Here is a 23,897-nt window from a genome sequence, read left to right as displayed (position 1 = left end):
TCTATTACCGTATAGACAAGCTTCGCTATATCCTTACTAGTATAGGAACCTAGAATTTTAGGGAATCCGATTATGAGTTCCTAGAGTTTCTAATCCGAATTAATAAAGTATAGTATAATCGAGAGGAAGGAGGCTCTTATAGTCCGGCTTAACTAGCTATCGATAGTAATAGCTACTCGGCGAGTATTACGGAGGATCTCCCGAATATCGTCTAACGCAGCCTCTTTGTTCTTTTCGAATATAATACGCTAGGTTGTCGCGCCGAGAAATAGGGGAGGGTAGTTTGTAAGACATAGGTATATCTTCTATATAGACTCCCTTTCGTAGAAGTCTTCCGGAAGACCGTTTGTAGCTAGTATTTCGTTTGCTAGTTGCTTAAAGTCTTCGGGGGAGAAATCGGTAGCCTTTAATCCTAGAGCTTCCTTAAGCGTAGCCTATAATAATTAGCTAGATCTCTACGGTTAATTTAGGTAGCCGGAATCTATAGCCGGCAGCTATAGCCGGCAGCTATAGCCGGCATTTTAGAAGACATACCTCTTTCTAGAACGCTATATCTATATTAACTCTCCTCTCTCCTTAAGATTCCCGATACCGTTTAGAATAGAGATAGTTCGTAGGCGATAAGTTCCTATCCCCTAGTTTCGGGTGTTTCAAGATTAAACCGCAGAAGTTGCAGACAATTACTAGTTAACCTTTAAGTCGAGAAGTCGTATAACGGTGCAATACCCCCTCTATAAAGAACTTCTAGAATGTGTCCGTTCGCTCCTTACTCCCCTATCGCATCGAGTACTTCCGGAGTTTATACTCCTTCGAACGTAAGTATAAAGGGAACTATATCTTATAGACCTATTAATTGAACTGCTCTATATACTCGGGTTTCTAAAGATACGCCTAGCTAGCCTTTTCGAAGATTTCCGGGTTAATACTCGATATTCTTATGTCTCCGAACAACCTTCTACTTAGACTCCGTAAAGGTAAGGACTAGGTAGTAGTACCCTATAATGAATTCCTACTACTAGGATTCGGAGAGGATAAATCTAGCCCTAATCGTAGTCTAGGACTCGATAGGCTCGAAGGTAAGTATACGACCTCCTCTCGACGTTGTCGCAATCTCGCTCGTATACTAGACTGTTTCGACTATCGTCTCGTTGTTACCCTTCCTAGTGTAGCGCCTAGTGTATATATAATGTCGGTCGGCATGTTTTAAGGTTTCGTACGGTAAGGTAAGGACTTAGGAGTAGTAGATATATACTAGTAGCTGTAGGGAAACACCCTTTCTTTTATAGTATCGTATCGTTAGGAATAGCTAGGCAGTAAATAGCTAGCTACCTTTTTTTTTTATTTCCTAGCTACCTAACTACCAGATTTTTTTTCCTAGCTACCCTAGCTAGCCTAACCACTAGAATTTCTTTCCTAGCTACCCTAACTACCTGAATTTTGCCTTCTATACGGCGGCTCTCTCCTACTAACGGAACCGAGCTACTATACCTAACGAATCTAAGCTCGTTTTTAGTCTTAATCCATCCTCTTTCGGTATAAGACACTCGATAAGCAAATGCTTAGGCCGAGTCTAACTACGAAACCTAAGACTAACTAATAGCTCTATTAACCAATCCTAATCCTCGAACTCCTTCCGCTTCTTAGTAAAGACCTTAAAGAGCGCTCGAGCTTCTTTAGGTACCTGCGGAGTAGTCGAGATAAAGCCGTATCGCTAAAACGGGTAATCCTTCGGAGGCTTATATAGAGATTTAGAGAATTCTAACGCTAACCTATCCTACTAGCAGCTTAGATTCCGGATACAAGCCCTCTCTACCTTAGTAAAGATTTTATATAGCAGTAGCACTCTACCTTCGAGAAACGCTTTCTGTTTAACTGTTAGTATCTGCCGGCTACGAACGCCGGCTATATATGCCGAGTATAGAATAATTACCTATACCCCTTCCTCCTATAGTAACACTTCTGCCGTCCTTAGATACCTAGCCCCGATCGCATTAATCGCAAGCCACTTTGCCTTTATAGACGCAAAGGCTTCGCTCTAATACTAATAAAGAAACTTCTACTCTATATCGAGGATATAAAGACGACTAGTCTCGATTCTAATCCTTGCTAGCTTTTCGTAGTAGCTTTAACTATAATTTTCTAGATTAATAGGACTTATGCCTTAGCCCTTTACTAGTATCTCGTCTCTTTAACTATACTCGATCTACTCCTAGCGCTTATCGTCTATAGCGTTAGGCCCTAAGACTGTACCTATTACTAGATCGACGTATAGTATCTCCTCGCTTTTTTCAGTTCCTTTATTCGTAGCATTAAGCTCTGTCGCGGCATCCTAAACTCTAGCATTGTTGTTCTCGGCTATCTAAACATCTCCGTTACTATCGGTCGTATCGATAGAGGTAGCGACTATAGGTCTGAATACTATTAGTTAACGTGTTAAAGAAAAATATGCCGGCTATAGCTGCCGGCTACGGCTGCCGGCTATAGCTACTAGCTACGGCCGCTAGCTAGATTAACTTACGCTACTAGAACTTTACGCTCGAAAACTGGCCGCAATTCTTTCCTCCTCTTAGCCTTCTCTTAGGTTGTCTTCTTATTCCAACCTTCACTTTTTTCTATAGGCGCTAGCTATCGATAGAATGCCTTATTCCGCGCCTTTCTTCTCTTATCCTTAGCTCTTTTATCCTTATCTATCTTATCCTTTCTCTCGCGGTCTCGTACGGAATTCTTCTTCGTAGAGTACTCCTCTTTAGTCTTACGCTTTTTAGTTAGACGCTTAGGCAAAACAAACTCGCGGTCTTTAGTTCTATCTTCTATTTAGCGCGCGGCGCGCTTCTCTCTTACTATTATAAGGGAAAGGGGCGGGGGCGTAGCGTATAGTAGTTATTATCGGTATAGGTATAGAGGAAGAAGTTGAAAGTGTAAGAATATCGCGAAGCCCTAATTGTTGCCGCCTACGTAACGTTATATAGGTAAGCTTTCGCAACTACGGCAACTACGCCCCGGTAACAGTAACTACGCCCTAGCAACGGCAACTACGCCCTAGCAACGGCAACCACGCCCTAGCAACGGTAATAAAGCGTAGTAAATACAACCTAGTAACTATTATAGCCGGCAATCGTAGCCGGCAGTCGAATAAGAGTGTCCTTATAGCAAAACTACGCCCTAGCAACGGCAACTACGCCCTAGCAACGGCAAAAGAGCGTAGTAAATGTAACAGAGTTACTATTATAGCCGGCAATCGTAGCCGGCAGTCGAATAAGAGTGTCCTTATAGTAAAACCAATACAGTCTCTAGTTCAAACTAGGAATCTATATAGTTCGAAAAAACCAAACCGGAACTAGGGAGCTAGTTCGCCGCTAAGAAACCAAACTATATACGTTTGGTGGTTCGGAAACCGAACTACTACGGGGTCTAATAATTAGTTAACACTTAAAGGCTGCTAAACCTAACTAATTAGGGCTAGTGAAACTACGATAGTAAATAATAGTCCTTATAATAATAAGAACAATCCTCGGAACGGACAAACTCTCGGAGCAGACATTTCTAGGTCTTTTAAGAGTAGACGTAAAGAACTCGGTACGATATTACTTAGAGCGGAGGCAGGGCTACAATACCTCGTACGTCTACCTATTATAGTAGGGAAGACGCGCTCGTATTATAATTAGTCGATAGTCCTTAATTCTCGTAGTTATATATTACTTTATTATATATAAGGATAGCGCAGTTAGAGTTAGATATTATATTAGAAGGTGAAGTTTAATATAGTTACATAATTAGATAGTTAAGTGTTTAATTTAGCGCGGCTAAGTAGCTTATTAGACTTGCTAAGTTAGTAGTAATAGAGGTTAAAATTAGAATATAGATCGGCTACGAGGGCGCGGCCTTTAGAAGGGAAGCGTATATTAGGGCTAAAGGGGCTACACGTAACTAGCATATAATTAGGCCGAGTAAAGCTAGGGTCTTAGTACCTTAGGCAGGGCTTAGCGCTTAGCGTTAGGCTAACTAGCCTACCTTCCTCCTTCTCCTCCTAGTTCTTTATCGAATACTACTTATACCTACTACTACCCTATCTACCTGCTAACATAACCCTTCTTACAATATAATATATACGACTTTCTAAGCGCCCTCTAGAGTCTAGTTAGTAGAAATTAAAAGCCCGGATATACCTAGATACCTAACTTTCTAATATTTATATTATACCTACGAGCGGCTATATCGTAATTCCTAGATTGCTAATATAACAATCTATAGTACATTTTATACTAATCGTAAAATAGTTCGATTCCTAGCGAATATAGTCTAATAAAGACGATTCTTTTTTATATTTTTATAGTCCTAAGTATAGTAGAGCTTTAAGATTTAGCTTTTAATTGTTTATAGGCTTGTAGAAAATAAAACATCGTAGACTCGTAGCTGTTATATTATGTGATTTTTGTAATATGCTAAACGCCAAGAATTTAGTGCCAATTCGGGTGAACATTCGCCGAGCACTTATGGCTTCCAACTCTTTTGCCTTACAATACACAGCATGGCTTCACAACCTCTCGTTCATCAGATCGTACACAAACATGACCCTCTCCTCTCAATGAGCACGCGCGATTTGGTTGCTTGGAATGGAGCGATCCCTCAACATTCATACTGACATCACGACTCTATTCATGACGCGTGAATGACCAGAGCGCGTCACAATGTGTAACGACAGACTAATGGAATTGTGCACCGTAGGTGCATATACATACAGATGTCTCGATTATTTGTGATGCGTGGGTTCTGCACTCGGTCTACACTCACAACAGCAGCATCAACACTTTCGGAAACCTCAAAACATTCGCACCCATGAGCTCAGCGATCAATGCCGCCGCTTCGACCCTTTCCGAAAACTTGGGAGGTGTGGCCCACAAGATTGCACCTTCTCATACGAAGTTCAGTAGCGATGATATTCCAGACCAAAGTGGGAAGGTAGCAGTCATCACCGGCGGTAGCGAGGGTCAGTCACATCAGCATGTATCTGACGCCCATGAATTGACATTCTCCACAGGAATTGGATATGGAGTCTCTTACACCCTACTTTCGAAGAACATCAATCGCGTATTCATCCTTTCCACATCCAAGGAAGTTGTTGGCAAAGCGCGAGATGCCGTCCGCAAAGAGCTTGGAGATGACAAGGCGGACAAGACTTCGTGGATACAGTGCGACCTCGCTGCCTGGGACAAGATTCCTAGCATAGCGGACCAGATCAAGAATTCCACAGATCGGATCGATATATTGGTGAACAACGCAGGCAGAGGTATCATGACTGCTGAGCATACAAGTTACGGAGTGGACAGACACATGGCGCTGAACCATTTCGGTCATGTTCTTCTCACGTCACATCTCTTACCACTGCTCAAGAAGACGGCAAGTGATGGCCACATTGTACGAATATCGAATCAGGCATCTAATGCTCATGAATCTGCCCCCAAGGAGACCTCATTCGCGGATCTGAATGAACTCAACAAGGATTATGGACCGTTGGCACAGTATGGCCGTGCAAAGCTAGCCAACGTTCTCTATAGCAAATATCTAGCCCGACATCTGACCAGGGACAACCCACGAATTCTAGCCAATGCCACGCATCCTGGCATTGTGTCGACGAAGATGAGCAAAGACGATATCCATGAACCGTATCCGCTTGCAGGCTACGGAATGTCGTTGGTGTTGGAGCAATTTAAAAAGGATCAATTCGATGGTGCTCTGTCGACGCTTTACGCAGTGACCAAAACTGAGAACAGCGGCGAGTACATATGTCCGCCCGCGGCAATCGAGGCAGGCAGCGAACTTGCGAGGAACGAAGAGCTGGGAGAACAACTCATGGAGCTGACTAGTCGAGTGATCAAGGAGAAGACAGGCCACGAGCCTCCAGCTTTCTACTAGATGCGGGAAAAGGTCGTATTGAGCATGCTATCCCTTGCCGAAGTTGATAGCATACGAGCAGACATGGCCTTTATGAGAACATCGATTATGTCCTATCCTTCCATTAGAAGGACTTGATCGTGCATCAACGCGAAAGTATCGCGTCCTTACTCCAGACGTATTAGCGGCATCAGCTAAAATAGCGAAAAGCTCCTTAAGTGCGGGGCCCTCCAAGCATTTAACCTTCATATTTCCGGAGTCCGCGGACCCATTGGCAAAAACTAAGCATGCCTAATCGCACCATGATGGAAGCATAGAGATAATTTGCTAGGAACATCGAGATCGAGAACAGTAAGATACATGTAGACCCGGTGCCTGCTGGACAAATAGGACAGCAGCTTCCTTGGCACCTCCCAAATGGCAGCATCAACAGAACCATTGACCAACGGCGAGCCTCCGCAAGGTGATGCAGCCGTCGAGACGACTTTTCTCATCGTGGGTGCTGGACCTGCAGGAGCCTCATTAGGCTGCTTCCTGGCTTCCTACGGATTGAAAGGTATAATTGTCGCAGCTGCTCCTGGAACTGCGAAGGAACCCCGAGCACACATCACGAATCCTGCGGCATTAGAATGTCTTCGAGATATTGGATTGGAGGAAGAAGCAAAGAAAAATGCTACTCCTGGAGGCTGCATGGCACATACTCGATGGTGTCACGACATGGCTGGCGAGGAATTCGCTCGGATCTATTCGTGGGGAAACCAGCCTGATCGTAAAGGAGACTATGAGGCTGCTAGTCCTTGTAGACATGTTGACTTGCCTCAAACTCTACTGGAACCGATACTTACCAAATATGTCATCAATCATGGCTGGACTGTGCGGTTTGACACTCCTTTTATCAGTTACAATCGAGAAGGCCCCACAGGTCCTATTGTATCCACCGTCAAGGACAATCTTACGGGAAAGACATACGATATCAAGTCCAAATATCTGTTCGGCTGCGATGGAGCTCGAAGCCAGGTGATGAGGCAGCTTGATTTGCCGCTGATCAAGTCTCCGGGACAAGGTCTTGCTCTGAACATCTTGGTCGAAGCAGATCTATCGAAGCTCATGACAAATCGCATTGGCAACCTCCACTACATCACGACTCCAGACATTGAGCATCCACCTTGGGGATGGTCGTGTGTTCTGCGGATGGTGAAGGTTTGGCATGAGTGGATGTTCATCATGCTGCCCGAGCCGGGCTTTACGGATTTCAGCATAAGACCAAGCCATGAGGAATACGAAAAGCGAGTGCGACAGATGATTGGAGATGATTCCATTCCCATCAAGATCTTAGACGCTTCCAAGTGGTACATCAACGAAATCGTTGCCGAGAAATATAGCGATGGCAACATATTTTGCCTAGGAGATTCTGTTCATCGACATCCGCCTTTCAACGGTCTTGGAAGCAATACTTGCATTCAAGACGCTTGGAATCTGGCCTGGAAGCTGGCGTATGTCGAGCGTGGACTTGCAGACCCAAGCCTCCTTGACACCTTCACTCTGGAACGGCAGCCCATCGGAGCCGGCGTGATTAAAAGAGCGAATCAAGGTCTCCGTGATCATGGACCAGTCTGGGATGCTCTAGGTGCCCTGTCCCCAGACGTGGAGGAGCGGAAGAAACAGCACAATGAATTGAAAGCTGCCACGCCTGAAGGTCGAGCTCGACGAAAAAGATTCAACGACGCAATAGCGTATACCACGCATGAGTTCGGGGGCATCGGGATTGAAATGAACCAGAGATATGAGTCGAATGCTGTATACTTCGACGACGAAAAAGAACCTCCCCGACCTGCCCCGACAGATGCTGTGCTGGAACATCAGATATCAACGTATCCTGGCTCAAGACTACCACACGCATGGTTGAACACGCGTGCGCCTCGAGAACGGATCAGCACTATTGACCTCGCTGGTCATGGAGCATTTTGTGTCCTCACTGGCATTGGAGGTGATGCTTGGAAGAAGGCGGCTCACGATGCGGTGAGATATCTTGGGGTCAAGATCAATGCGTACTCGATTGGTTGGACTCAAGATTGGGAAGATGTGTATGGTGATTGGGGTCGACGGAGAGAGGTCGAAGAGGATGGGTGCTTGTTAGTGAGGCCTGACAGGACGATCGCCTGGCGTAGCGTGAGCATGAGGGACGATGCTAGTGCAGCACTTGGGAAAGTTCTCAAGGCAATTCTCGGGCGGGCAAAGTAGGGGCATAGGCATAATAGATGTCAGAGATATACGAGAGACTTCACATTACTCCTCGTAGGACTGGTTGACAATGTGGTCGTGGCTACCATTTTGAGCCTAGCTTGGCGCATTTCTCGGCCACCTGCGGTTTACTTCACGCGACCCACTCTGATTCTATGGCTTCCATTCCAACTCTCAGTTGACCGGGCCGGGATCTTTTGGTATGCCAATGGATACTACACTGAAGCTATGCTGTCACGGTCAATCTGTTCGCCGGTGCTGCGAAGGCTAAGTAGCCCGCGTGTCCTGACGCTGCCGCTGCTCGCATCTCAATCATCACCGAGATCTTGGCCGGGCGGCGTACGGGGCGGCATCGTATCATCTCATAAAATTCGCTTCAACTCTTCTGCTACTTACCAAACAGTGCGATACTTTTCTTCTTCCCTCAACATGGCGTATGGCACTGAGCAGAAGCAAAATGGCACGAATGGTGTCAACGGCACGAATGGCAAGATTAATCACTGGGCCTCACCAGGCATGACTGCGTTCGATTTTCGAAGTATGGACCATCATCTTCTCATTCACATGCTTTCGAATTCTGAACGATCACAGGCGATACGATCACAAAACCCAATGGCCGCATGCTAGAGGCTGTCGCTGCCACCACCCTCGCCGACGATGTCTTTCAAGAAGACCCCACCACGAATGATCTCGAGAAGCTGATCGTCTCCATCACGGGCAAAGAAGCCGCTCTATTCGTCCTCTCTGGTACCATGGGCAATCAAGTCGCGATTCGAACACATCTTCAAGGCCCACCTCACTCCGTCGTTGCCGACCACCGAGCACATATCGTCGAATATGAAGCGGGAGGAGTAGCTTCGCTTTGTGGAGCCATGTGCAAGGGAGTGATCCCAAGCAATGGAAAATACCTGACCTTGGAAGACGTTCAAAAAGCCGTCGATCTAAGAGACGATATCCACGGCTGTCCGACAAAGCTCATCAGTTTGGAGAATACTTTGGGAGGCGTGATATACCCTCTCGATGAGATCAGAAGGATCAGCGATTGGGCTCATTCACATGATATCATAATGCACTGCGATGGTGCACGGCTCTGGGAAGCAGTCGCTGCCGGAGCTGGCAGTCTGAAAGAATATTGTGCTTGCTTTGACAGTCTCAGCTTATGCTTTTCCAAAGGTCTGGGAGCACCTATCGGGAGCATGATCGTCGGCACAAAAGGCTTCAGGGAAAGAGCTCGTTGGATTCGAAAGTCCATCGGTGGAGGCATACGACAGGCTGGAGTGATCACTGCCGCCGCGCGAGTGGCTGTCGAGGACACTTTCCTCGGAGGTAAACTCCAAGGATGCCACGAGAGAGCACGACAGATCGCAGCTCTCTGGAAAAGTTACGGCGGAACCACTTCGCATCCAGTCGAGACCAACATGGTATGGCTGGATGTGGAAGCAGCTGGTCTTTCTGTCGACAAGTTCATCGAGCTAGGCCAAAAAGCAGGCCTTCGACTTTTGGGCGGCCGACTTGTCGTTCACTACCAAATCGGCGAGGAAGCCATCGAGAGATTGGACAATTTGTTCCAAGCCATTTTCAAAGGCAAGGAACTCCACGGTGTCGTCGAATTCTCTCCAGAGTCGATGAAGTCTGCTGTAAGATTCGAAGCCTACTACTACCAACCCGGAAAGTGATGGAGGACCGCAGAAACATTATTTGCGTGCGAACTTCAAGCTCGACGTGGGAGAAAAAGTTTTTACATGAAACCTCGAATGCTGACGATACTCATTTTTTCCTAGATTGAACCCGATATCAAACCTACTGCCCACTCCTACGGGTAAGCCTGCTGTCTATCTATGGAACGCAGTTGTCCCAGTCAGCCGAACGCCACAACCACCACCATATCGAATCGAAAAAACGATCCGAGATCCCTCGCTCAACTCAAGAGGAGCCCGATCTACCTACCGTAGCTGTGAGCAGAACCAGCCTGTTCGCGCGTTGAAGACAGTTGCTTGTCGTCTCACAGCGTCGAGTGTTTCTGAAACACTCATAGCAGATGTCTAGCCCGGACGCGGGCTTCGCGGCTCTAGGATCATTTTGGAGACTTATCTGGGACGGGACATGGACCAGGACTTAATGCAACATCCTGAAGGATTGGACTCTGGACTGGACTGGACTGACTGGATCAATACATTGAACGTCTGTGGCGGAGAGATTGCGCAAAGGGAGAAATATGAGCAGAATAGCACAGACAATGGAAAACCATTGGGTATCTTACTCACTCTCAATCTCCCTCAACAAGCTTCTTTTTCCTCCTCAAACCTCAAGCCTAGTCCTACTCTGCCTAGCAACCCACTTCTTGACGCCAACCCAAGTATCCTGCTTCGTATCCGCACCCCCAAGTTCACTCCCAACCTCAAAAACCGTAGTAACACCATCCAGCCCACCCACAGCCACATGTCTCCCCTGATTTTTCTCCCAAGCTAACTTATTCAAACTCTTAAGAGCATAAACATCCTTCTCCTGATTACTAGGTCTCGCGCCACCAACCGGCACTTCCGAACTAGCATTGATATCATAAATATCAAGTTTCCCACTCCCATCCACACACGCAAAAACTCCGGGTTTCGTAGGCGACCATTTCGCATCGTAAACGGAATCTTCTCGTTGGATTTCCAGCAAAGGTTTGATGACTTCTGCGTTGCCGGAAATTGTGCTGGATGTTGTGGACGGTGGGCGGGCGCGCCAGATTTTTACGCTCCAGTCCAGACCGCAGGAGACGAAGAGGTCGCCGAGATCGATTTTTCCGCGTGCTGGGTGGAAATCTATGCCTGTGACTGGGGCTTCGTGACCGCGGTAGCTGGTTCGGACGTCGACGCCGGATTTTGCGCCTGCGCGGTCGTAGCGATGGACGGGGAAGATTGAGCCTTGTTCTGTGCCTGCTAGGAAGTAGGTTGGATCTGAGGCTGGGAAGGAGATGCAGGTTGGTGCTACGTCGTCGGTTTTGTAGAGGGATGGGTTTGGAGCGTGGAGTTCGAGGTATTCTTGAGGTTGGGTGAGGATGTCTGTTGACCAGGCGCATACCACGCCGTCCGTGCTGACGGACACAACGGAGCTGGCGTTTTGTGTGCCTACTACTGCGAGACTGTAGACTGGGTGTGCGTGACCGGTTCGACCGCCAGTAAGTGGGGTTTTTTGCACAGGCTCGCCTGTGCGTTGGTTTCGTGCTCGTGTATCCCAGAGACAAAGCTGCCCTGAATACGTGCCACCAAGAATTAAGGATGGGTGATACGGGTGGAATTGGCAGGATAGCAGGTCCGAGGTGGCGTGCAAGCTGTACTCTGGCCGGCCTTTGAGGTGCAAGTTCCAGACATTGAGTAAGCCAGGCGGTGTGTGAGGTGATGATTGTGATTTCGTGCAGGCGGTGCAGAAGAGTTCGGGAAACTTTGGGCTGAAATCGATATCGCTGATTGCGCGCTTCTTGCCCATGGTGTCGTTCAGGTCGAATTGTGCCACTTCTTTCACCCTCCTCCCTCTTCGCCCAGTATACTCGTCGTCGTCGTCTTCCACTTCTCGAGCCTGCAAAGCATAGTCGGCCAATACATCATACTCCTCGTCTAGTGCCCTTTCGATCACTTTGCTGCTTCGCTCCACGAAATCGAGGAAGTCGTTGCTGCTCGTCACGGCGTTGAGCTCGTCGGGTGCCAGGGCTCGTACGGGAAAGCGTTCCTTCTCAGCTTCGACTTTTCCATGCAGCTGCAGCGACCTCAACTCGTCCTCGATTTCCTGGCGTAAGCGTTGACGGATCTCCTCTTCTTCCAACTGCTGCTCACGCTGACTGAGTTTCCTGCGTCTTCGCGACGGACTTCGGGAGGCGGTATCAGCTTCAGCTGACTCTGCAGCATTTTGTTCGGGCTGTGTGCCGCTATCTGACGTCTGCACGCCTTTACTGTATGTAATGATTTCCGGTTTCGACTCGACGGGAATCTCAAAGACAGTCGTCAGGCCGGCGAAAGACAGTGTCTGTGGCTCACCAGAACTCTCGTGGAATCGATTTGAAGATGATGCGCCATCCTCAGACTCCTGCTCTGAACTGCTTATCCGCTTCTTGCCAGTCGGTGTGCTGGGAGTCGCGGACGAAGGCCGGTCGACCAGGGAGGAGATGAGAGAGTCGATATCCTCTCGCTTGACACCACTACGCTGAGGTGAAGGCGCTACTAGCTGTGTTGTTAGTTAGTCAGAATGGCAGTCGCATACCAAATGCTACACATGGCGTACCTCTGATGCATCGAGACTCTGCCTGTTGCTGCTGAACTCCTTGGATCGCAGTTCTCGTTGTCGCTTGAGCTCGGCGAGCTTAGCCTTCTTGGCCAAGATCTCCTCTTTGCGCTGCTGGAACGACGACATGGTGATATAGCAGAATGCTCTATACAAGATCGTGTTCCATCATTCGCATTCCACGCGTGGAACTGAGAGAGCGCGTCAATACTTGAATCGGCAGGCGGTGGAGATCGGAAAGTTTGCCGACACTCCGAGCTGTTCTCTTCTATGCTTCGGAGCTTGTTGAGAAAAGAAGCGCAACCACCGCCCATATATCCTTCCTTCCCTGCACCGCGCATCCTCCGCTCGAGAAGCGAATCACGAGTGTCTGGTGCTGACCGTCATACTCGCCGTCGACATCTCCGCAACGAGTCCGCACCGAACATGTCTTCCACCGGCGTGAACGTGAGCCTCTCCCTGCCACCAAAACATCCATTCCAAGCCATTGAGCCTCGATAAGCCGTCAAAGAGATGCCGATGTCAGAATATGGTCTAATACAAATGATTCTTAGGTCCTCCGATGGGGAGCGCTGGTCTTTGGCGTCTTCTACGGCTTTTCACATCAGCAAGTCATCAGCTCGAGAGACAAGCGGGCCGCATATCAGCATGAATACGACCGAAAAGCCAAGCTCATATCAGAGGCGAAGGCTAAATTTGCAGAGAAGAGCCGGCCCAGCACTGGCAGCGGTGGTAAGTGGCTGGAATGGAAGCATTGTAGCATTGGACACTGCCTTCTGGCAACAGATGCTGTACGATATATGGGACAGCGTTGACGCATTGCCTGCAGTGATAACGAACCCTGACGACCCAAAATTCGATCTCGAAGCATACCTGACACAGGTCGCAAAGGAGAGCCCGTAGGTGTGGAGGAACGAGATACGCAGGGCATGAGCGAGACCTAGTTCTCCAGAAGAGCTATACCAGAGAGCAAAATTGTCGGCGCTGCGGATAGAGGTTGCCGCATCGAGTCAATCGGACCATCAATGCTATTAGAGGACTTGCATTCAATGCTCTACAAAACCAGCTGCCCCAAGACTGACGAAGGCCGGGAAGTGCACCTTCGCCAAGCAAAGAATCTTGTATATACCCTGTAACAACAAATTCTCCGTCGTCCAGCTTGCCGCGCGATGTTCTACATACATGGCACGCTTCGGGGCGGCCACTGCCGTGGACGGCAAATACATTCTCAATGCGACGCGCATGGAAGAGCTCCGGATTTGCAGCACGTGACGGTCCGAGAGATCTCCAGGCAGCTGCGCAATCGCGAACAAGGCCAACCGGGAAGTCTGTATTCCGGGTCCCATATCGCCTGTGCTGGCATCAAAAGCCTTTCGAACGACACCTTTGGGGGCCCCTTCGCCTTCGTATCCCGCCCTACCCGGCTCAGGCAGTTGTCTCAAATCTCATCCCCGCAGTCGGTACCGGAGGTAACTATATCGGTAAGCGGGACCATAGCAGCCTCAAGACCTGCCACGGTCCGATGGTTCTACTTTGACCTCAGGACTGTTGACGTAAGATCTCAATGTTCGGCTGACCATTATACGCTCGAGCATTCAAATATCCGTGAAAATGGATACCATTGTTGTCGAACTCGCACACCCAGATATGGGGAGGATCAAGGGCAAGACCAAACTCGGTGTCGCGCAGTTTCAAGGCATACAATTTGCCACTCTCAGGAACCGCTTTGCGCCGGCAGAGCTTGTCAAGTATGATCAGACTGCGCTGGTAGATGCTACAAGACCTGGGTTTGAATCCCTCATGATCGTGCCAACGAGGCCAGTGTTGACCCCAGGGCAGTCCTCAAGCTCTCTGCCATGCACCAGGCCCCGACTTCGAACAGCAGGTGTTGCTGCAGCATACCCTCGAATACGATCGCAGTACACAGTACACTCACGACCTCGACTGCTTGCATCTCAACTTGACCGTGCCGGTATCTGCCAATCAAGATGTGAACTCCAATGCAAAACTCCCCGTCTTCTGTTTCATTCATGGAGGTGGCTTCAGTACTGGTTCTGCTTCATTTCCTCAATATGACATGAGCAAGTTTGTGAAGTTGTCGGTTGGGATTGGTTCTCCCATCATCGCCGTATCGATCAAGTGAGCTGAGTCAAGACAATAATCTCCAGGCTCATACTCACAGTCTATGCAGCTACCGTCTCAACGCGCCAGGCTTTCTCACGTCCAAAGAGCTTCGAAACGCTGGATACGAAACGAACAATGCTCTAAGAGACCAACGAACAGCGCTGCACTGGATCCGAAGATACATCTCCGGTTTTGGCGGCGACCCCGACAACGTTACTTTAATGGGGGAAAGCGCAGGCGCAGTCTCAGCAAACTACCACCTCCTCTCCCCAGAACCCTTATTCAAACGTCTAATGCTAATGTCCGGCACCATCCTCCTTATCCCCCCAATCCCCTTAGAAGCCGCAGAATCAAACTACCAAAAAGCAATCCAGGTCCTCGGCCTCGAAACCTCAACCCCAGAACAACGAATCCACACCCTCCTAACCATGGACGGCATCGACTTATGCTCCAAGATGCTCACATCCGGCATTCCCACCATCCCAGTCCACGACTCCGACATCATCGACTGTCGCCTCACATCCCCCACCTTCGAAAACATCGGAACCGCATACCTCGACATCCCAGGCAGAAAATGGTGTCAAGCCGCCCTCATCGGCGACTGCCAATTCGACGGCAACATCCAATTCCTGCGCCTCGCCCACCGAAAAAAAGACATCGCCCAAAACATCTACACCTCCTTCACCAAATCCCTCGGAAGCGCTGAATCCGCCTCCGCAGTCCTTGAAGCTTACAATCTCTCCCCATCATCATCATCATCTTCATCTTCAGACATGAATAATGACGAACAAGCTTTCCACCGCGTCTTACTCCTCTGCAACGACATCCAATTCTACGCCCCCACAATGTCCCTCGCCGCAAACCTCTCCCAAGTCATGCCCACTTACATCTACAGATTCAACGAACCGAATCCCTGGCCGGGGAAATTCTCGGGCCAAGCAATCCACGTTCAAGATTTGACTTGGTTGTTGCAGAATTTTTCTGAGGTTTTGGATTTTCCGCAACGGAGGCAGGCGGAGGAGTTTGCCGGGAGGGTTTTGAAATTTGTTTGTGATGGTGGTCAGCACCCGTGGAAGGCTTGGAGGACGGGGGAGAAGGTTGCGTTTGTTTTGGGGCCGGAAGGGAAGTGGGAGGTTGTGAAGGATGAGGGGCCCGGGAATGGGAGGAGGGGGACGATAAGGGTTTTGGCGGAGAGGTTTGGGATGGATGTTTTGAGTGAGGCGTTGGGGAAGTTTATGAATGAATGAATGAATGATTGAATGAGTGAATAAGGAATTAGCACTTTTTTCAATAGGTTGCTGGATTTTCTCGTGATTTGATATGGGATAAACTACTATTTCTCATCATCTCGACGTTCTGGCGAAGTTTCAGCCGAAGCTTCTTCAATTGTGTTTCTTCTCATCATCAATCCGTCTTCTCCTTGGCTTTTCGTCACGCTCTGGCTCAAGGAACTCGTACTGCGTTCCAAACCACCGACTTCCTCATTATCACCATGATTCATCGATCGTGCGACAGAAGACCTCCTACGTCTGCTGACCACGCCCGGGAACATTCTTGGCTCGGAGCCATGGATGAAAGTACTTCCAAAAGCGGATTGGTTGCCAGATGGCATAGGTGGAGGCAACTCGGCACCTGCTGGGAAGAAGGGGAACTGAGCGCCTTGCGATTGATGTGGCTGTGGTGAGTCTCGTGATGGATAGAGATCGAGGTTGGACCATGATTGTTGTAGGCGAGCGGCTTGGGCATTGGGCTGATATGCGTGTGGTGTAGCCACGCTATTTGGAGTGGTGTATTGAGAACTGCCAGGCTTGAAATTTGACGAGTCAACAGCGTGCATTGGGTTGGTGGCGGAAGGATGGGTCTTGACGCTTGCGGTTGGGCTTGGAGGGACGGCCGAAGTGTTAGTAGAATGTCGTCCGGGCGCCAATGCCGTTGTGCTCAGTCGACCGCCAGGTGGAGCATTGGTGTAACGGTCGATCATTGCGAGCTCTTGAAGCCAAGTCTCGTGTCGAAACGCCTCTCGGATGTTTGGCACGTTGACCTTGGCCATGTCGTTTCCAGCAACGCCAGGGAGATAGTAATTGTTGCCGAGCCATCTTTGCTTCATGGTATGCTCGAAGCCTGACTGCGTGACTGAGTGCTTGGCAAGCTCGCACATATCCACCGCCGAGAGTTTGTAGATTTGTGCTGCGACAGCGTATTCTTCGATTAAAGGCTCCTTTGTGAATGCGAATTGAAGCGGGTCGTCTGTCGACAAGCTCACGTTCAGACCTCGGCGGAAGTATTGCAAGAATGGGTTGCGTTCGTAGGCCAAGAATAGGGCATTATTGCTCAGTGGACTCATGGCAACACCTATCTGTTCAAGATAGAATATGTATTGGAGGAGAGGAACCTTGCGCAATAGTAGGCCATGGCTAATGCTGTGGCAGCATAACACCGCTGCAGCCAGATGATCCGTGTCGCCCGCTTCACCACAGTGGGGTCGCAAGACGAATGTATTGAAGCCGCGTTGTTTCCGCCAGACATTGAGCGAAGCAATGTTGGCGAACAGGTAATAGATCCAGTACGTGTAAGGAGGATTCTGCTTCGTGTCCCAGTCTTTTGGAAGAGGAAATTTGCGATAGATGCGGCGCTCAGTCTTGCTTTCATCGTCGACAGAGTCAAAGCCAATGACGCGATGCAGGAAGACATGCAGTTTCGGATGACTGCTTGGATCTTGAGTCGCTTCGAAGAGCGGCTGGAAAAGATTCTTGAGCACTTCCTCGAACCTCTCCATGGTCTTCGAAGCTTTGTAGACATCATATAGACGCGGCACTTGAATCAGCCACCTGACATTGGGTGAGTAGAGTTTGTTGTCGACCACCCACGCTGCAAGCTTGTCCCATTCGTCCATACTGCGACCATAGATGCTGATGCGCCACTCTACCATCTGATACTTGCTGCTCTCGAGATCCGAGATGACTTCTTTGGTTATGTCTGCCAAGTATCGTCCTTGGATATGGTTGTCGGTCTTCAAGAAGATTGTTCGCAGCCTACTCTCGCCCACAGGATTGTACTTGAGATTGAATTTGTCAAAGCGATGGAAGGAGTCTGTATGCGCGTGCATGTCGAGGGTGTCGATGCTGAGGTCGTAAGCGGTGAGATTCAAACTCTCAAAAACTTCTCGAAGAGTCAAGTATTTGCCGTCTCGATGAATCACAACTTCGTCCGGACACTTCTTCATTTTGCTTTTGATGAATCGAAGTAAGTGCTTTTGATTCATGCAGGCAGAGTGATGGACGTGGGTGTCGACTTTACGAACATTGTAAAAGTCACGATGAGGCACTGCTTTGGTATCCGCGACCTCCTGATACTCGTTCAACAGGACATACAAATTAAATTTGCCCTCGAGGTATTGGAGGCGGCGATACGCAAAGGACTTGCTTGGGCCATCTGAGCTGATTCGCAGGATCTCGTCAAGATCCATGAAGTACTCTCTAATGTCTGGGATATGCACAATCGGTTCGCCAAGCTCTGCGGATGGCGAGGTCTCGTACACCTGATACACGCCTTTGGAGTCGAGCTTGAAGGTCATTTCGGATGCTTCGGGCAGCGGAAGACACTCTTCAAAGTCGAAATCCTCCCCGATGTCTTGGCCCATTTTGCGTTGTGGTTTCTTGCTGGTGGCAGTGGTTGGCGTCTTAGGATCAGCCTCGCCATCTTGTTCAGTGCTGTGGTCTCTTCGCTCCTTGTTGTCATGCCATACTGGCTCTGGCGGGGGTGGATATATGTGCCACCCAGGTTCGTCACGCGGATTATCATGAGGCCCTTGCAGCGAAAGGCGAATGTATTTATGCCTCAAGTCTAGCACCTTCTGAATATTTGCATAAATAGCATTGAGCTCGGTGGTGACGCTCGACTCGTTTTGGGCGTCCTGGCCAATTCCTGCACCAGCACCATGAATGCCCTCTTGCTCTAACAACGGCTTAGACTCGTGCGGCAGAGCAGGATGGTGGCTGTGAGCCCTTGCCTCTCGATCAGCTGCCAGCAATGGGTCTTCCTCAGCATGTACGGCATGAGAGTGCACACCGTTGAGGCCCTCGAATCGGCCTATACTCGGTGACTGTACCGTAGAGGCATCTGGATGCTTGCGGGGATCGCTCAAACCAACAGGGAGGGCGGACTTGTAGCCAGGCTCTTTGTGTCCAGCTGCGCCGTGCTTGCTTTTGATGCTGCCCGTGCGTGAGAAAGAGTTCGGATCAGCAGCAAACTGTGCTGACCAGGTGCTCGCGCGCAGGACGGGACTGGTGCCCATGATCGGACTTTGCGACAGACCCTGTTCATCGAGCGTGTTTTGTCGTGCCTGCCGAAAGAATTGCTTGGCTTCCACATGCGACATTTGCTTTTCCAGCTTGTAGCTGTAATGAGGTGTTCGGCGCTGCTTGTCTCTCGGGAGCATGCCCTCTGGCTCGGACTCTTCTGCTGTCGTCTCAGGCTCTGCGGCGGCTTCCTCAGAGCCTTTCAGGTCCTTCGAAGCTCTCCGCATCAAGCTTGACGATTCGTGAGCATGGTGCTGAGGGGAATCGTCACTACCGTCTGCGTCTTCCGAAGACCCTGCAGCGTCTCCATATTCGCTGTCGTCCGAGTCTTCACCTCGCGATATATGGTGGGGCGCGAAGGACGGCGGCATGGGGCTTCTCTGCATCATCGTCTCTCGTTGGACGATCTGTTTCAGTCGTGCAATCGGTCGTGGTCGCGCGGTCGCTTGAATCGCCGTTTCAAGGCTTGGGAGACAGGAAAGTCGCCAATGGTTCTACGGAGTACAGGTGAGGGGAGATGTGGGCGTTAGGAGGCTGGCGGAGAGCAATTGTACGCAGGCAGCTAGGGAAACAAACGATCGCTTACGCGCAAGCAAATGGAATGAAGATGTGTGGTGCGACGACGTGGAAGCAGCACGACGTGTCGCTGTACTGTGTCGCGTGCGCCTTCGCTCACCGTGTCTGCAGAGCCTTTCTTCTCCACCAATCGCATGTGATGAGGCCACGGCTGGCTGGCTGCAATGCCGCCTGCAGGAGCACATCAATTGTCATGATGGCAGTCATGTTGAGAACACAGTGTACTGTTAAGATACGTGTACCTCGAATCGCCGGCGGCAGGGCGCGTCTGAGATCATGTGAGCTGAGTCTGGTGCAAGCGCCTCTCTTCATTCTCACTCACCCACAGCATGTTCAGTGCAGCACCAAGGACTATTAATAATATCACGTACATTCGCTTGGAATCAGTCCTTGTATGCTCCTCGGTGCATGTAGAGCGAGTCTGGCCATGAGTCGCTGGCCGCTCGCTGGCACTGATGGCTGCCCGATCGGAGAAAAGCGTTGGACCCACGTGTCCGTCAAGAGCATGTATTGTAAGTGAAGGCGAACGCTGCTTTTTCCATGTGAAAACGGCTGCTGCCGAAGCTTCCACATCTCAAAGCACACTGCCCGATTGACCACTACATCATCTTCCCGCGGCCACTGCTGCCAACCTGCGGCACGTCATGCCGACCCTCAAGCAAATCGGTTGCTCATTAGAGATCGGTCCGAACAGTACGAAGCTGAAAGAATATGCCCACCGCTACACCGATGGAGGCGTCGAGGCATTCGTCGCAGTACCCGACTCAGACATTCCTTTCCATGTTCGCGTCATCTCAAATGGCTACATCGCGCCAGGCCTAGCAGCGTACGTCTTTATGGATGGGCAGTATCAATGCAATCGCAATCGCCAGCGCCTGCAGCTTCCAGCGCCCGGCATGGACCCACGCGAATATGAAGTGGATTTCAACTTGCGCCAGAGAGAAGAGAAGACTTCCAATGGACTGTTCGTGGCACGCGAGTGGACATTCGCGCAGCTCAAAACAGGCAAGTTGCGGCGCATCCATGTGACAAACCGCCTAGTGCTGACTTGATGAAAAAGGCAACGCCGATAGCGCACCAGACGTCAACAAGCACTTCGCGCACAATGTCGGCACCATTGAAGTTGTCATCCTCCGTTGTAGGGGCCGTCAACACCAGACTCTGCCACCTCCTGAGCCACTGCAGTCGAAGCCAGCTTCAGTGGCAAAAGCACCATCTGCAAAAGCACCATCCAAAGCGCCATCCAAAGCGCCATCCAAGGCACCTTCTGACGCAGGAGGCGGCATGATGGGTGACATGTTTGGCATCTTCGACGGTGCTGGCGACGAATGGGACCACGACATTCAGGGAGGATTAGATGGCGCGTACGATGAGCCGGGTCTTGATCGACGCGATGAACCAGACTACTTTGGAAGGCGTCCTGTCCGACCTGATTACGAGTGGGAAACCAAGACTGGCATCTATCAACGTGACCGAGCATACAACGACTCCCGGAGAGTTTACGACTCATACGACACCCCAGAGAGCTATGAGCGCGCGGGTGTCGTCCAGCATCGACGAGACGCTCATCGACGCCTGTCGCCAGTGCAGCCACAACAAGCACGCAACGACTTTGATTTCATCGAAGAGTCGTGCAAGGAAATCGAGAGCCTACTTGAGCAAGGAATGGCCGAGGCCAAGAAGCACGCTAGTATGGAAGAAGAGGCCTACACCCGTCGTGGTGATCCTGACATCTACCCTATCATCCTTAGAGCCTTGGAAAGAAAAGCGCAAGACGTAGAGAGATTCAACCAGGAGATCGAGGCCCTTTACAAAGCAGTCAATACCTGCATGATGCAGATGGATCGGCAATCATATGAGCGAGTTCGAAACTTTCTCCTAAACAGACGCTTGCTACCGGAATTACAGATAAATTTGCCGAACCCGCCATTTGACACCCCAATCCAAAACCATAGACCAGCAGCTCAGAAGGATCACCGACGTCCACCTACAGCTTTCTACAATGCTCCACCACGAGAACGCGGCGATTGGCAGCAAGTTGGACAAGGTATGATCGGCGGAGGACCTGATCTGCCACTATGGAAACGAAAACAGCTACAACATTCCCAAGAGCACACTCCAAATGGGCATCTCGGCGGGAATGCCGGTCCAGCGCCACAGTACAGATCTGACCCTGGATGGCGCGGACAGCTTCAGTCCCGCTCAAATTCAGGCCAGGCGAACGAGTGGGCACAATCTCCGCGACGTGCGTCCGATCGGCCTTGGGGTGTGCCGGCTGATGCATGGGGAACACCGAACCAAAACGATGACAATGATATGGATGGCACGAACAAGCACACAACTCCTCAGGGCTCAAATGGACGTAGGTGGGGAGAGCCGGTGCCAGGCAGTTTTCCGATGCCACAAGCAGATGAGTGGGGTCAGAATGACGATAGCTGGGGTTCTGGCAAAGACAAGAGCCCTCAGAAGAAAGATGATTCTCAAGAAGGAAAGGATTCTTGGGGTGCAGACCAAGGCAACGATCAGCCGCAGGGAGAAGACGATTGGGGAAATCAGGCAAATGATAAGAAGCAAGATGAGAGCGGCAAAGACGATCAAGCAGCTTGGGGCCAAAGTGCTGACGAACCGCAAAATGGGAACAATGCGGACGAAGGACAAGGAAAAAATGTCGGAGATGACAACGGCGGTGCGAGAGAACAGGAAGGTGGGAATAACGAGAACTCCGGCGAACAAGACGGTGGAGACGACAACGGCTTCGGGAATCAGGCTCAAGATGGAGGCAACGGTGAAGATTCATGGGACCATAAGCCGTCCAAAGACGAGGGCAACGGTGGAGATGCATGGGGTAATGCTCAGCCCAACAATCAAGCTGAGGGCGGAGGAGACTGGGGTGATGCGAAGGCCGACAAGCCCGCGAAGAGCGCTCCTACTGCCTGGGGTAATGATGGTGCTAAGCCCACCCACTCAAGAACCACTGCCACGTCAAGTGCAAGCGCTCTTCGACCAGTCATCAAGGATTACTGGTCCAACTGGAACGGCGGCCCACCAACCTCAAAGCCCAAAGTTCAACCGCGCGATGCATACGTCTACCCAGCTCCACCACCGCCAGCAGCCTCGAAGAGTGTGGCGGACGCCGCGAGCCAATACGTTCAGTCTGGCAAAGGCGCGAGTTACGCCCACAAGATCGACAGACCGGAGTACCTCGATACGATGAATCAGCCCTACGCAATCTTCACATTCAAATATCGTAGCAAAGGCGCTCTGGAGAAGATTCTCAACCGGAAGATCGATACAAGCCATATCACGCGGGCCGTGCAAGAGACAGAGCAGGAGCGTTTGATGAGGCTTCCAAAAGATGAATTGGTTGCGGAATTAATGAAGAGACAGAGTATCAGCAAAGCACCATCTAAAGTCGCCTCGAACAAGCCAGCAAATAATGGTGGAGCTAAGACAGCACAAGCTTCGAATGCTTGGGGAGCCAAATCAGCGGCTCAGCAGCCATGGGGCGCTGGCGCTGTTGAAGAGGTGAAGCCATCTGATTCTGTGAGTCAAACGGGTGGTGGCAATGATGGATGGCAGCAGGTCGGCCAAGGCGAAGTCAATAATAATGATGCTTGGGGTAATAATGCTGGTGGAAATAGCAAGAAAGGCTCCAAAGCGGCTAGCTGGCCAAACAACGACGCTGGAGCTAGCAAGAAAGCCTCTCAGAATGGGACTGGTTGGCATGCAGACCCAGGTGGAAATGCTGACTGCGACAAAAAGAGCAACAAGACAGTGGAGCACTTCGACCCTGCAGATCCTGCTCTGAAGGGTACTGGCGGAAAGGACGAGAACGCGGAATGGGCGGCGGCCGGCTGGTGAGATTCAGCATGATTACAGTACGCAAGTCGACGACAGTCTAAAGCCATCTGCATGTGCGAAGGAAGCCTCTTTTCGTAGATCTCCTTGAACTGGCGCAGTACATGCGGGCTAAGATTGCTTTTCAGGCGATCGCAGGCGAGCACTTCGACTTCGCCCAAGCAAGCGTTCATCAATCGTCCCAATGAGCCATGCGCCAGGTACCTATAGCATGAAGATTAATTTATGAAAGAGGCTCTGGCATCTGCAAATCAGCTCATCTCTGTCCACTGTCGTAAACACATATATCGTCAGTGGAAAAGTCGCAGGTTCAAGGCACCAAGAGACTTATCAGTCGCTTGCATCTTCTCACTCCTAACTGTGAACCGAGCCTGAAAAGGCTTTGCATGACTGATTAAAGTATTTGTGGGGCTGGACGGCGAAATCAAAACGTGGCGAGAGCTGGAAAGCAGACGAGTGCAGTGAAGAGTAAGGACTCTAGCATAGTATCGAAAATGTAACGATGTCTGCAAGTCACGGCTCAATTCTTTTCCAAGAAACGCACCGATCAGCGAATCGACTGTGTCGAAATGATCTGCAAGTTCATGCAGCTTTAGCGCGCGGGCATTTCTCACTGCTTCTTGATACAGTACCTTACAACCACAAGAC

The 23,897-nt window shown here is 50.1% G+C and overlaps 9 protein-coding genes across 9 annotated transcripts in view; 6 read left to right on the top strand and 3 right to left on the bottom strand.

The window, feature by feature from the left end:
- The window catches only part of MYCFIDRAFT_169160 (uncharacterized protein), a gene marked incomplete at both ends in the record, with an annotated part of 35,705 nt that extends 31,063 nt beyond the window's left edge, over nt 1-4,642 (top strand). The window contains one exon of the mRNA XM_007922608.1: nt 4,489-4,642. Within this exon, the coding sequence (XP_007920799.1) occupies nt 4,489-4,642 (154 nt within the window). The remainder of the gene's footprint in view (nt 1-4,488) is intronic.
- Nucleotides 4,539-6,000, top strand: MYCFIDRAFT_70320 (uncharacterized protein). The gene is made up of 2 exons (XM_007922097.1): nt 4,539-4,987; nt 5,039-6,000. The coding sequence occupies exons 1-2, from the start codon at nt 4,837-4,839 to the stop codon at nt 5,911-5,913; spliced, it is 1,026 nt and encodes a 341-aa protein (XP_007920288.1). The 5' UTR covers nt 4,539-4,836; the 3' UTR covers nt 5,914-6,000.
- On the bottom strand, nt 5,246-6,254 carry MYCFIDRAFT_205630 (uncharacterized protein; the record flags this gene model as incomplete). The annotated part of the gene is made up of 2 exons (XM_007922607.1): nt 5,246-6,183; nt 6,228-6,254. 2 exons carry the CDS (start codon nt 6,252-6,254, stop codon nt 5,941-5,943), a joined length of 270 nt encoding a protein of 89 aa, XP_007920798.1. The 3' UTR covers nt 5,246-5,940.
- A 55-nt stretch (nt 6,255-6,309) lies between these two features.
- MYCFIDRAFT_26425 (uncharacterized protein) lies at nt 6,310-8,133 on the top strand (the record flags this gene model as incomplete). The annotated part of the gene is made up of 1 exon (XM_007921562.1): nt 6,310-8,133. The coding sequence occupies one exon, from the start codon at nt 6,310-6,312 to the stop codon at nt 8,131-8,133; it is 1,824 nt and encodes a 607-aa protein (XP_007919753.1).
- Nucleotides 8,134-8,541: 408 nt separating this feature from the next.
- Nucleotides 8,542-11,107, top strand: MYCFIDRAFT_158552 (uncharacterized protein). The gene is made up of 2 exons (XM_007922606.1): nt 8,542-8,671; nt 8,725-11,107. The coding sequence occupies exons 1-2, from the start codon at nt 8,563-8,565 to the stop codon at nt 9,807-9,809; spliced, it is 1,194 nt and encodes a 397-aa protein (XP_007920797.1). The 5' UTR covers nt 8,542-8,562; the 3' UTR covers nt 9,810-11,107.
- MYCFIDRAFT_54569 (uncharacterized protein) lies at nt 9,655-12,522 on the bottom strand (the record flags this gene model as incomplete). Its single annotated transcript, XM_007921899.1, has 2 exons — nt 9,655-12,336; nt 12,394-12,522. 2 exons carry the CDS (start codon nt 12,520-12,522, stop codon nt 10,432-10,434), a joined length of 2,034 nt encoding a protein of 677 aa, XP_007920090.1. The 3' UTR covers nt 9,655-10,431.
- A 181-nt stretch (nt 12,523-12,703) lies between these two features.
- MYCFIDRAFT_47761 (uncharacterized protein) lies at nt 12,704-13,691 on the top strand. The gene is made up of 3 exons (XM_007921805.1): nt 12,704-12,840; nt 12,948-13,125; nt 13,223-13,691. The coding sequence occupies exons 1-3, from the start codon at nt 12,820-12,822 to the stop codon at nt 13,294-13,296; spliced, it is 273 nt and encodes a 90-aa protein (XP_007919996.1). The 5' UTR covers nt 12,704-12,819; the 3' UTR covers nt 13,297-13,691.
- Nucleotides 13,692-14,019: 328 nt separating this feature from the next.
- Nucleotides 14,020-15,752, top strand: MYCFIDRAFT_97582 (uncharacterized protein; the record flags this gene model as incomplete). Its single annotated transcript, XM_007922605.1, has 3 exons — nt 14,020-14,180; nt 14,233-14,532; nt 14,585-15,752. Coding segments are annotated over 3 exons (1,629 nt in total), but the record flags the coding sequence as incomplete, so codon positions are not given.
- MYCFIDRAFT_205626 (uncharacterized protein) lies at nt 14,897-19,764 on the bottom strand (the record flags this gene model as incomplete). The annotated part of the gene is made up of 7 exons (XM_007922604.1): nt 14,897-15,824; nt 15,871-19,280; nt 19,321-19,377; nt 19,402-19,486; nt 19,519-19,546; nt 19,575-19,708; nt 19,737-19,764. 7 exons carry the CDS (start codon nt 19,762-19,764, stop codon nt 15,805-15,807), a joined length of 3,762 nt encoding a protein of 1,253 aa, XP_007920795.1. The 3' UTR covers nt 14,897-15,804.
- Between the last annotated feature and the right edge of the window lie 4,133 nt (nt 19,765-23,897).

This window comes from Pseudocercospora fijiensis, assembly GCF_000340215.1.
Source record: "Pseudocercospora fijiensis CIRAD86 unplaced genomic scaffold MYCFIscaffold_1, whole genome shotgun sequence".
Taxonomy (NCBI): domain Eukaryota; kingdom Fungi; phylum Ascomycota; class Dothideomycetes; order Mycosphaerellales; family Mycosphaerellaceae; genus Pseudocercospora; species Pseudocercospora fijiensis.
This window is presented reverse-complemented; position numbering and strand designations above follow the sequence as displayed.